The sequence below is a fragment of the Gopherus flavomarginatus genome, chromosome 10 (assembly GCF_025201925.1).
Source record: "Gopherus flavomarginatus isolate rGopFla2 chromosome 10, rGopFla2.mat.asm, whole genome shotgun sequence".
Lineage (NCBI taxonomy): Eukaryota > Metazoa > Chordata > Testudines > Testudinidae > Gopherus > Gopherus flavomarginatus.
The window spans coordinates 50,171,650-50,184,563 of NC_066626.1; the positions used below are offsets into that span (position 1 = coordinate 50,171,650).

At 45.7% G+C, this 12,914-nt stretch overlaps 1 protein-coding gene across 4 annotated transcripts in view; it reads left to right on the plus strand.

Annotated features, from left to right (window-relative positions):
• BAZ2B (bromodomain adjacent to zinc finger domain 2B) overlaps positions 1 to 12,914 on the plus strand; it is a 276,520-nt gene that overhangs the window by 162,665 nt on the left and 100,941 nt on the right. For all 4 annotated transcript variants that reach the window (XM_050969152.1, XM_050969151.1, XM_050969150.1 and 1 more), the window contains 4 exons: positions 235 to 633; positions 3,572 to 4,193; positions 4,496 to 4,789; positions 12,507 to 12,567. In XM_050969152.1, coding sequence (XP_050825109.1) covers positions 235 to 633; positions 3,572 to 4,193; positions 4,496 to 4,789; positions 12,507 to 12,567 — 1,376 coding nt within the window. The remainder of the gene's footprint in view (positions 1 to 234; positions 634 to 3,571; positions 4,194 to 4,495; positions 4,790 to 12,506; positions 12,568 to 12,914) is intronic.

Sequence of the window (12,914 nt, forward strand, 5' to 3'; positions counted from 1 at the left end):
TTTCAAAACAATTGATTTTTTTTGGCCTTGTTTTTATGTTTAACAGTGACTTCCTATGGGGAAAAGATCAAGCAATCAAATACATTGTAAGATTATTTTAAAATAAATTAGTTACCTTGTTTTGAGGAAATTGTAGTTGCTTTATGGAGATTAATTATAGAACATTTTGTTTGTCATCTTAAATATTTAATGGGCTAGTGTAATCTATATAATTTTGTAAAATATATTTTACAGGTGCTAATGCATAGTAGTGTAACAGACATGAAAGCAGATGGACAAAAAACACATGAAAAGTCCCAGGAAAAGAGAACACACCAGCAGATACCTCTTGTGTCTGATTCCCAGACTCCCTCGTCATTCCAATCCCAACAGAAGCAGCCTCAGGTTTTGTCACAGCAGCTTCCCTTTATTTTTCAAAGCTCTCAGGCAAAGGAGGAATCTGTGAACAAACACACAAGTGTAATACAGTCTACGGGATTGGTGCCCAGTGTGAAACCTTTGTCTTTGGTAAATCAAGCCAAAAAGGAAACTTATTTAAAACTTATAGTCCCTTCTCCTGATCTACTGAAAGCAGGGAATAAAAATACCTCTGAAGAAGCTAGCCGTTTAAACAGTGATGTAAGATCAAAACGGGTGAGTAGAAATTACTAGCTTAGCAATACTTGACTTTGTTCTACAACTATAGTGTCTATAAGCATGTCCTTCTTAACATATGATAGCATTATGTTTCTCAAGCCCTTCGTTATAAAATCTGGGTTTAGGGGGAGAATTATACTGGTTATTTTAAATTACATAGGACTTAATCTTTGCATATTTAAAAAAAAAACTATGTGGATTTTTGAATTACGTTAATTGGTGACGGTTATGTTTGTGGTTGAGCACTAACAACACTTTTAAAGCTTTCTGGTTGCCTTTTAGAACAGCTAAAGCCTTAGGTAAAAGGTTTTATTAATTGATTTGTTTATTTTATTTATTTGCTGAATGTGTAGTGTAAATTAGCAGTGCCTTTTAGTATTCTGAAACAATATCTTGGAAAAATCAACTCATATCCTAACATGTTCATGAAGTATCTACAGTAGTTGCTTCTCAGAACCTACTTGGTTTCAAGGTTGATTAGTCTCATACTCTGCTGACCAGTCTCTTACTAGTGCATTGAATGTCAGCAGAATGCCAGTGGAAGTGCCATGCAAGGTTTACAGTAAGTCACTATGGCCCATATTGTCAACCAGTGCTCATGCTGGTAAACTCTTAGGGCCAGATTTTTAAAGATATTCGAGTGCCTAGAAATGTAGATGCGTGCCGAGTGGGATTTTTAAAGCATATAGGCCACTAACTTCTATTGATATCAGTGGGAGTTAGATGTCTAGTAGCTTTAACTAATGTCAAGCCCCACTGATATCAATAGACGTTAGTGGCTACGGCACTTTAAAAATCCCACTAGTTACTTATCTATGTATTTAGGTCCTGAATACCTTTAAAAATCTGGCCCTTAGTTCCACATGTAGTCATTGACTCCAGTGAGACTATTTGTGTGAATGAATGCTCACCAGTGTAATGGGGGGGAGTCATAACCTGGCACTACAGCAATACAAGCATAATGTAGTGTGTTCAGCATTAGGAGCGTGAGTCTCATCTGAAATCATTGTCCTGAACTAATGGGGGCTATGATATGGATGTTTTCTGAAGGCAGCCCATGAACTGTTTGGCTCTCTTGGGAGCAGTCTCCAGTCCTTAATCATTGGGTTGGATTTTTGTATTGGAGGACCCATGAGAAATTAGCAAAGGCGAAAACTTGGGAGATTCTTCAAGCTCCAGCAGGGCTTTCAAACACTGACCTATGGGGTGAGGGGAGGGGGAAGGACCGTAATACTACTAATAAAACAATAGAAGCTCATGTTTTAAGGCAATGTTTAAGGTTTGATGTACACTAAGGGCAAGTCTACATTAAAATGCTGCACTGGCACAGTTGCAGCGCTGTAATGAAGATGCTCTGTGCCGACGGGAGAGAGCTCTCCTGTCGGCATAGTTAATCCACCTACCCGAGAGTACCTATGTTGGCGGGAGAAGCTCTCCTACCGACAAAGAACCGTCTATATAGAGGGTTAGGTTGGTATAACTAAATCACTCAGGGATGTGGATTTTTCATGCCCCCGAGCAATGTAGTTATGCCAGGCCTAAGAAAAATAAGGGAATTTTTTTTTCATGTCTTCTATCTTGGCATCAGAATTCGGACAAGTCTGAAATACTATAATATCTTATAATATTAAAAGAAAAAGTGCTAAAGACAGTGTAAGTGCATCTGGAAGGGCTTCAGCTTGCTGGATTATGAAGGTTATAAACTTCCCGATTTGTTGCATTACATGCTGACAAAGAAAGAAAGAAAGAAAGAAAGAAAGAGGGATTTTGTCATGCAGCTCCTTTTAAGGAGTTGAGTGGCTAAAAATCAATTTACCGCACTGAAAACGTACTCCTATAGGACAGTCAGGCCTGAAGATTTTTTCTTTGCGTCTTGTGATTTCAGTCAGATTGTTAATGTGGTTTTAACACTTTCTATGTCTAGTGTATAATGGCTTCTAATTAGTGTATGAATATTGCTTATATATATGTTCATTGATTATTTTCCGCTAGGGAAGGTGAGGTATTCTTATTGCCCTTAACAGAGCCATGAAAATAAATGCAATATAAGGTCTGCAGTGAACCTCTGAGGAACCGTGATAAGGATTTAATTCTGGTTAAAATGGATGGAATGGGATTCCCTTCAGAGCCTGTCAGTCCTGCTCCATGCACTCCAAAAGGGTTGTTGTTGAGTGACTTCAAGAGTTTTTTTGTTTCCCTAATTAAGGGTTAATTATGCTGCCTTTGAGCATTTTCAGCCACTGCTGGTGTCTATAACAACAACCTGGTGTTCTGGCATAACAGTTTTTGGAATGATCCCAGTGGTTCAACATATTCTCATTGATTCCTGTGTCAAATTTTCCTATTCCAGCCATCTCCTTAATCTCCTGGTTTTTTTTAGTAGCCATCGTTATTTTGTATTCTGTGTTATATTTATTGTTTAAGATTTATGAATTGTCTAACAATTTGATGTGCATCCAGTTGTATGACTTTTACTCTGTGTCAGTAAGAAAGCCAGAATTTTTACTTTAATTGCCATGGAAATCTTATTAACGCTGCACTGGGCATGTCCTGTTTCATGTAATTTTTTTCCTATTGACTTGTTTTCATAAGAGGTAAACTCTCAGTTTCCAGTTATAACTGTAGCAGGTGATAAGAGTGAAAACAGCTCTCCAGACTGAAGTAGAAGCTTCAAAAGCTTGCACCATTGTTCCCATCATCTTAATATCTTGAATCCCTGGGTCCGCCATCTTTCTTTGATTTATCATGAAAAATCTAGGGAGAGTCTAGACGTCTTGATGCCTGGTCATCTATCCAGCTCTCGAGCTACCTACCCTCCCTACCACCTAGTAAAACTGCTTTTTGTGAATGCAAATGGTGAGGACTAAACAAATATAATTTTCCCTGTGAGATGCAGTCTTTTTTTATTTTATTTTTTGCCTCTCTGTTTCTACAGGAACAGTATAAACAGACATTCCCAGCACACTTAAAGAAACAAGAATCATCTAAGAACCTGAAGAAGATTATCACAGCTTTGTCAAGTCCAAAACCAACCTGTAGTTTACCAGCTCATCAAAAACACACATCTCAAGAAAACAACCATTCTAATCCATTCTTGACAAATGCACTCTTAAGTAATCACCAACCCAATGGAGTTATTCAGAGTGTCATCCAGGAAGCACCTCTGGCACTTACAACCAAACCTAAATCCCAGCCCAAGATAAATGAAAACATAGCTACTTCTAGCAGTGCCCCCTTTTCTTCACTAGGAAATGTAAGTACATGTGGGAAAAAATCATCTGGTAATCGGACGCCTGTTATGCCCTCTACCTCTCCTGTGTTACCTGGTCTGGGAAAGGAAAAAGCAGTCAGCAATAATGCAATAACAGCAGTAAAACCACAGCACCGCCTTCATTCTTCAAAATCTTTAGTGGAACAATTTAGAGGAACAGATTCAGACATTCCTAGTAGCAAAGACTCTGATGACTCAAATGAAGAGGATGATGACGACGACGATGATGATGATGAAGACGACGACGAAGATGAAGATGATGAGGATTCTGATGATAGTCAATCAGGTTATTATTTGATTTTTCTGTATAAAAAAACTAAAGATTTTGTTCTAAATTTTGTATGAAGAAACACATATCCCACAACTCCTTGAGTTACTTTGTTCTGTATTGGTTCTAGTCATGTCAAAGCCTGGGTAAATTCATGATGATCTTGGAATGATACTAAAAGGCATCCTTTTAAAAGATTTCTTAATTAATGTATCCGCAGACTTGAGGAATGCTAGAATGACAAAAAGCTACAATGAACAATTCTCAGTGTGCTGTTCGTTGTCCAGTTGTAACCTGTACTTGTTCCTGTTTTCCCACAGAGTCTGATAGTAATTCAGAGTCAGATACAGAAGGGTCTGAAGAGGATGATGAGGATGACAAAGATCAAGATGAATCTGATACTGATACTGAGGGAGAGAAAACGCCACTGAAACTGAATAAAACAACTTCCTCTGTGAAAAGCTCTTCCATCAGTCTCACAGCTCACTCTACGCCACTTAATCTCCAAGTAGTAAAGACTCCAGGCTCTGCTCCTGCTGCCTTATGTCCTGAATCCCAGTCACCAGTTTTTCTTGGGACGCCTTCTTCCACACTTACTCCAAGTACACATTGTGGTATCTTACTGTCTTTTATATAACAAAGTGTAGTGTCTGAGAAACGTGTCTCATAAATGTATTTCAAAAAATGTAATCAAGATAATAGTGTCCATAATGTACCATGTTGCAGTTGAATACTGACCTTCCTCTCCTTTGCCTGATCCATAGAGGTACTGATCACCTGCAACTTCCACTGAAGTCAAACAGAGTTGTGGGTACTCAGCACCTTTCAGGGCCAGGACCTGAATGCTGAGGTCAATGTATATGACCTTTATATGGCATTTATATTCAAATCATCTGGGGTGATCATTACTCTCTTTAAGCATTCTGGGAGGCAATGTGACAACTGGTGGATAGAGCACTAGACTAGGGCTCAAGATGTCTAGGTTCTGTTCTGGACTTTGGACAAATCACTTCATCTCCCTGTGCCTCACATTCTCCATCTCTAGAATGGAAATAATGATACTGACCTCCTTTCTAAAGTACTTTGAGATCTATGGTACAAGACCTAGGCAGTAGTATTTTTCTATTCTGGTTACAATAGAACCTTGCCAATCTACGTACTATAAATTGCACCAAAAACTGCCCATCTCACCCACTCTTCACAAGAGTATTGGCCGTAGTGAGTTGTATTACAATGTTCATTGTTTTTGCAATATTCACAATAGACCATTTATTAATACATTTATGACACACTTTTAAATAAGCAAATTTTAAATACACTTGGTGATGTATTATCTTTAACTTTGTTTTTGCATCAATGGTCATTCCCTTACTTGCTAATTCATATTATTTAATAATTATCAAAATGAGTCTCTTGGCTGCTGATTAGCGAAGTGCTGCTTACTTCTCATGAAAATAAATGTTTTTGTTTTGTTTTTTAAATAGGGACATTGAATCAGAAACCAGTTTATCCTAATATTTAGAGTGCAGTGAAATAAGAGTTGCTTGCTTAACCATTAACGAAAAGTTGTTTGCTATTATCCAGACTGGCTGTTTCTGTTAGATGCAAGCTTATTGGTTTTACAGTTTATAAAGATTTACTGTATCTTATGAATAAACTTCAGAGGATCAGAATTCAGGTTCTTCTTCGAGTGCTTGCTCATATCCATTCCAATTAGGTGTGTGTGCGCTGCATGCACGTCCGTCGGAAGATTTTTACCCTAGCAAAACTTGGTGGGTCGGCTGGGCGCCCCCTGGCGTGGCACCGCTATGGCACCAAATATATACCCCTGCCGACCCGTCCGCTCCCCAGTTCCTTCTTACCGCCCGTATTGGTTGTTGGAACAGTGGAGCGTGGCTTAGCTGATCTCCACCTCCCTAACTTTTCACTCATTCTAATACTTATTGTGTATATAGTTTATTCTCTGTAGTTCTAGTTAACAGATTTTCGTAAACGTAGTTAGTATATATAGTTCAGAGGCTTGGGGATTAGCCCTTTCCCTCACCCGGTGCCCAGGCCCATGCCTGGCTCACCGGGTTTCAAACCATGCTCGGCCTGCCGCCGGCCGATGCCCACGGGAGACCCTCATGACTCCTGCCTCAAGTGCTTGGGGGAATCCCACCTTGCAGACAAGTGCCGGATCTGCAAATCGTTCAAGCCGCCCTCACTCCTCCCCTTCGGCACTGGCTGTCGGACAGTCCGCGCTGGGGAGAAGTGCCTCATCAGCACCGGAGAGCTCCGGCACCGCGAAGACATCTCGGCACCAGCTGTCACCGGCCCAGAAACCAGTCCGGCACCGCTTCCTCTCCCCGCGTGCCAAAAAACTCAAAGCTCCTGCAGCCCCACTATCTGCACCGCAGTCTGAGCAGCAGTCTAAGTCGAGCCACCCGGCACCAGTAACTGCTGCGGCACCCACAATCTCCACACCGTTGATTCCGGCCGTGCAAAAGCCGTCGAGTCCAGTGCATGACAGCTCCCCGGCACATGCCTTGGCAGAGCTTATCGTTCCCACTACGCCAGAGACGTTTGCTACGGCGAGGGAGCTGATTGCGTTAAGGGAGCCCACCCTGCCTCAACCCCCGGCACCGCCGGTGCGGGTTATTCAATTGACAGGCAAGCCTGCCATGGTAAGACCACCTCCCATCGGCACCCCAGGCAGACAGCACTCAAGATCGAGGTCCCGCCAACGTTCTCGATCTCGTCACCGCTCCAGATCCAGGCGCCGCTCGCAGTCCTGGTACCGATCTCCTCGGTACCGGTCGTACTCGCAGCACCACTCGAGATCCAGCTCACTGGACCAATACTCCAGGCACTGGTCCAGCTCCCGGCACCGTTCGCACTGCAGCCCATGTCATCATAGGGCATCAAGATCCCGGTCGACCTCCCAGCACCGTGCCGGTCGCAGGTCCCAATCACACTCTCGGTACCGGTACAGATCCCGGTACCGCTCTCCAGTGCAGCACGAAATACAGTACCCTAGAGACAGGGCTCATCCTCAAACGGTCTCCGCCCCACCATGGCCATCGTGGCACGCGCCTGAGTCATCGCATGCTGATAGTGCCGCCTATGCAAATTCAGAGACACACAGCCTGTTCTCCATGAGGCTCAAGGTCCAGACCAAGGTCCTCATCAGTGGTCCTTTTGGACGCCTTGGGCATATCACCAGGCCCAAGGCGAACCCACGGTATCATCATGTTCTGCCCCGTCGGAACATCGCACACCAGAGGCCACTGTTAGCCGCCCCCCTCCAGCGGGTGCAGATCAATCTCCTCAGGCACCGAACCCTCAGGTCCTCCCTGACCCTGATATACCTCCTGACCAAGAGTCCCTACAGGAACCACTCGTACCTGGTCTGTCGTCGTCCTCTTCACCTGACGAGGCAGTGGCCAGTACATCCTCATCGGGCCCACCCCCTATCGACCTCCGAGCTCACCAGGACCTTCTGAGGCGAGTCGCCTTAAATATCAGTCTCCAGGTGGAGGAGGTCCCAGAGGTTGAAGACCCGGTAATAGACATACTATCGACAGATGCCCCAACCCATGTGGCTTTGCCATTTATCCACTCCATCCAAGCCAAAGCGGACACAATCTGGCAATCTCTGGCGTCTATCCCTCCTACGGCCAGAGAGGTGGAAGGAAAGTACATGGTACCATCCAAAGGGTACGAATACCTATATACCCACCCTCCTTGCTCCCTGGTGGTTCAATCCGTCAATGAGCGAGAGCGCCATGGCCAGCAAGCCCCCGCCCCAAAATCGAGGGAGGCTAGATGGATGGACCTGTTGGGACGTAAAGTCTACTCTGCAGGGGGCTTCCAACTTAGGGTGGCGAACCAACAGTCCCTGCTCAGTAGATATAATTATAACACCTGGCAGTCGGTGGGTAAGTTCACTGAACTGGTCCCACAAGACTCCCGCCAGGAATTCCAAGCCTTTCTGGAGGAAGGAAAGAAAGTGGCACGGACTTCCCTGCAGGCCTCTCTCGATGCTGCCGATTCGGCGGCCAGAACCGTGGCCTTGGGAATCATGATGAGGAGGATCTCGTGGCTGCAAGTGTCAGGTCTACCTCCTGAACTGCAACACACCATCCACGACCTGCCATTTGAAGGCCAGGGCCTTTTCTCCCAGAAAACGGACCCTAGGCTACAGAGTCTTAAGGACAATCAGGTGATCATGCGTTCCCTTGGGATGCACACCCCACAAACCCAATGAAGGTCCTTCCGTAGCCAGCCTCAGCGCCCTTACCCCCCGCCCAGACCGCAACAAGACTTTGGCAGAAGGCGCGATCGTGGGAACTGCAGATGGCAATCTGGGTCCCAAGGCGGCCACAATACCGGTCCCGCCAAACCAGCGCCGGGCCTGAAAGCGAACTTTTGAAGGTGCGCCTGAGAGCAGAGCACCAGTCCTTCCCCAGGATCCCCTTCAGTTTTCCAACCACCTTTCCTCCTTCCTCCCTGCGTGGTCCCAATTAACCTCGGATCGTTGGGTCCTACGCACGGTGGAATTTGGATACCACCTCCAATTTATTTCGCCCCTTCTCTCACCCCACCTCCCTGTCCCTCTTCAGGGACCCCTCTCACGAGCAGTTCCTCTGGCAAGAGGTTCGTACGGTCCTCTTGATCGGAGCTATAGAGGAAGTTCCGGAGGAATTAAGGGGCAGGGGATTTTACTCCCGATATTTCCTAATCCCCAAAGCAAAAGGAGGTCTTCGACCCATCCTGGACCTGCGAGGACTCAACATGTTTTTAAAGGAGTTGAAGTTCCGCATGGTATCCCTGGGGACCGTTATCCCATCCTTGGATCCTGGAGACTGGTACGCTGCTCTCGACATGAAGGGTGCATATTTCCACATCGCCATTTATCCCCCTCACAGACGGTACCTACGGTTTATGGTTCACTGCCAACATTTTCAATTTGCAATCCTTCCGTTTGGCCTCTCTATGGCCCCTCGCGTATTTACAAAGTCCTCGGCGGTAGTGGGAACCTTCCTCCGTCGTCGGCAAATACATGTTTTTCCTTACCTAGATGACTGGCTTATTCGAGGGACCTCCGAGGCCCAGGTCACCAGGCACGTAGCCATCATCACGGACCTATTCGAGAGACTGGGCCTGATGATCAATCTAGAGAAGTCTGCTCTAGTGCCCACTCAAAGAATAGAATTCATTGGGGCCATTCTAGACTCCAAACTCGCAAAAGGCTGCCTGCCACTGCCCTGGTTTCAGGCACTAGTCTCAGTTATAAAAAGCCTCCAAACCTTTCCGACGACCTCAGCTCGCACCTGTCTAAGCCTCCTCGGTCACATGGCCGCATGTACTTTTGTAACCAAGCACGCTAAACTACGTATGCGTCGCCTTCAAACCTGGCTCGCCTCAGTGTACTGTCCAGGCAGAGATACCATAGACATGGTGGTCACCATTCCTCAGAGCATCTTAGACCCCCTCAACTGGTGGCTAACACCCTCCATGGTTTGTGCAGGACTGTCTTTCCATCCGAGGCAGCCCTCAGTGTCCCTAATGATGGACGCGTCGTCTCTCGGCTGGGGGGGCTCATCTAGACCATCGTCGCACGCAAGGCCTCTAGTCATCTCAAGAGCTAGCGTTGCACATAAACGTCTGGGAGCTGAGAGCAGTCTGCCTGGCATGCCAGACATTCCTACAACATCTGCAAGGTCGTTGTGTTTCAGTTACCGACAACACAACGGCCATGCACTACATAAACAAGCAGGGAGGGACTCGATCCTCCCCCCTTTATCAGGAGGCGATCCAATTATGGGAATTTTGCATAGCCCACTCGATAGACCTTGTAGCATCGTTCCTCCCGGGGGTCCGGAACACTCTGGCAGACCATCTCAGCAGATCTTTTCGGTCTCATGAGTGGTCGCTTCGCCCGGACATTCTACATTCCATCTTCCAGAAGTAGGGCTTTCCCCACATAGACCTCTTCGCTTCCCACGACAACAGGAAGTGCCAGAAGTTCTGCTCCTTCCAAGGTCTCGCCCCTGGCTCGATATCGGACGCCTTCCTAATCTCATGGAAGAACCAGCAGCTGTACGCCTTTCCACCCTTCCCACTGGTGCACAGGGTTCTCTTAAAGCTCTGCAGAGACAGGGCTCGCCTGATCCTGATCGCCCCTGCGTGGCCCCGACAGCACTGGTACACCACGTTGCTGGACCACTCGATAGCCAACCCGATCCCTCTGCCCCCTCATCAGGATCTTATAACGCAGGACCACGGCAGGCTTCACCACCCAGACCTGCAATCCCTCCATCTCACAGCGTGGCTCCTGCATGGTTAACCCAGTCGGAGTTACATTGCTGTGCCCCAGTGCAAGAAGTACTCCTGGGTAGCAGAAAATCTTCCACCCGGTCTACATACTTGGCCAAGTGGAAGCGATTTTCTTGCTGGTGTCAAACACTGAATGTAACACCCACGGAGGTTCCCATTCCCACTATATTGGACTACCTCTGGTATCTTAAACAGCAAGGCCTCGCTATCTCATCATTGCGAGTGCACTTGGCAGCTATTTCTACTTTCCACCCAGGAGAAGGTACTCATTCTATCTTCTCCCACCCTATGGTCTTGAGGTTCCTCAAAGGTTTGGAGCGTCTATACCCCCTAGTACGACGCCCCGCCCCTTTCTGGGACCTCAACTTGGTCCTGACGAGACTTACGACTCCTCCATTCGAGCCATTGGTGACCTGCTCGCTCCTATATTTGTCATGGAAAACAGCCTTCCTTGTGGCCATCACATTGGCTAGGAGAGTCTCTGAGCTTCGGGCTCTGATGGTGGACCCACCTTACACGGTGTTCCACAAAGACAAGGTGCAGTTACGTCCACATCCGGCATTCCTCCCTAAAGTAGTCTTGGCCTTCCATCTTAACCAGGACATATTCCTCCCGGTCTTCTTTCCAAAACCGTATACATCTCGTAGAGAGCAGCAGTTGCATTCCCTCGACGTCCGTAGGGCGCTCGCCTTCTACATTGACCGAACGAGACCCTTCCACAAAACACCCCAGCTTTTTGTGGCAGTGGCAGATGGGATGAAAGGCCTACCCTTCTTTTCTCAGAGAATTTCGTCATGGATAACGGCGTGCATACATACTATGATCTAGCTCATGTCTCTCCGGGTCATATTACCGCTCATTCTACCGGGGCTCAGGCCTCGTCGGCCGCCTTCCTAGCTCAAGTACCTATCCAGGAGATATGTCGAGCAGCTACGTGGTCTTCAGTACACACCTTCACTTCCCGTTATGCCCTGGTGCAACAATCCAGAGAGGACGCAGCCTTCGGCTCAGCTGTTCTACATTCTGCAGTATCTCACTCCGACCCCACCGCCTAGGTAAGGCTTGGGATTCACCTAATTGGAATGGATATGAGCAAGCACTTGAAGAAGAAAAGACGGTTACTCACCTTTGTAATTGTTGTTCTTCGAGATGTGTTGCTCATATCCATTCCAAAACCTGCCCTCCTTCCCTACTGTCGGAGTAGCCGGCAAGAGGGAACTGAGGAGCGGATGGGTCGGCAGGGGCATATATTCGGTGCCATAGTGGTGCCACGCCAGGGGACACCCAGCCGATCCATTGAGTGTTGCTAGGGTAAAAATCTTCCAACGGATGTGCACGCGGCGCGCACACACCTAATTGGAATGGATATAAGCAACACATCTCGAAGAACAACAGTTACAAAGGTGAGTAACTGTCTTTTATATTGCTCTTCAGCATTCTGATTGGCTGGCACTTGTTTTATTTAATAACATAAGTTTACACACCGTGCAAAAATGGCATGCCCATGTTTGTCTGTATTTTGTTTATATATGGTGCTGATGTACGTTTTATGTTAAATGTTTTCTTTAGTATATGGTGTAAGACTTTCTGCCTACTCGGATCCACCAATCTGGAATCAAAGGTTATTTTTTGTCCACCATATCATTAGTCAATCACCTAAAAAGATTTGTTTCGCCTTGCTTTCCTGTATCCAATCTCCACTGCTCCTCTGTCTTTAGTTTACTTGCATCAAAAGTGCACGCTCTTAGAAAGCAGTGTCCATGTATTTATTTTTTTGCCCAAAGCTGGTACTCTGAGAAAGGACATATGAAATAAATGTAAATAAGACTGGAGAGAGCCTAGTGGAAAAAGTAGTACGTACAAATTAGTTGGTGTGGTTGTATACATGACTGATAAAATGTGTTTGCTCTTCTGGTTTGTGGATCTGAGTGATGGAATACATGTTTTCAGTAAACTGATTCTCTGTCATCTCATTGCTTTCCAATGTTAATCAATTAAACTCTATTTAAGGTACTTCAAAAAGGCGAAGAGTAACAGACGAGCGAGAGTTGCGTATTCCTTTAGAGTATGGGTATGTTTTATATTTACTTGAAGAGCATTTGGAAAGTGATTGCATATAGTGTTTCGTAAAGTGAACGGTCATTTGTGTTAAAAAATGGCATTGTAGAATTTGACATAGAATTTTCAAAGGGACTCATGGATTTAAGCACTCCTTTGACTTTCAGTGACACTTTCTGTTCCCTTTGAAAATTCCAGCCTTCATATGTATTATCTTTCAATTACTTCCAAAACAAATTTGCTTAGTTGCAAATGTAAAGATATGTTGCTTAATTGTTTTGCAACTGAAAATTCAGTAGTAGTTCTGTTAATGATTCATGAGCCAGAACCTGCTCACTTTCCCAGAATTGTATGTGCATT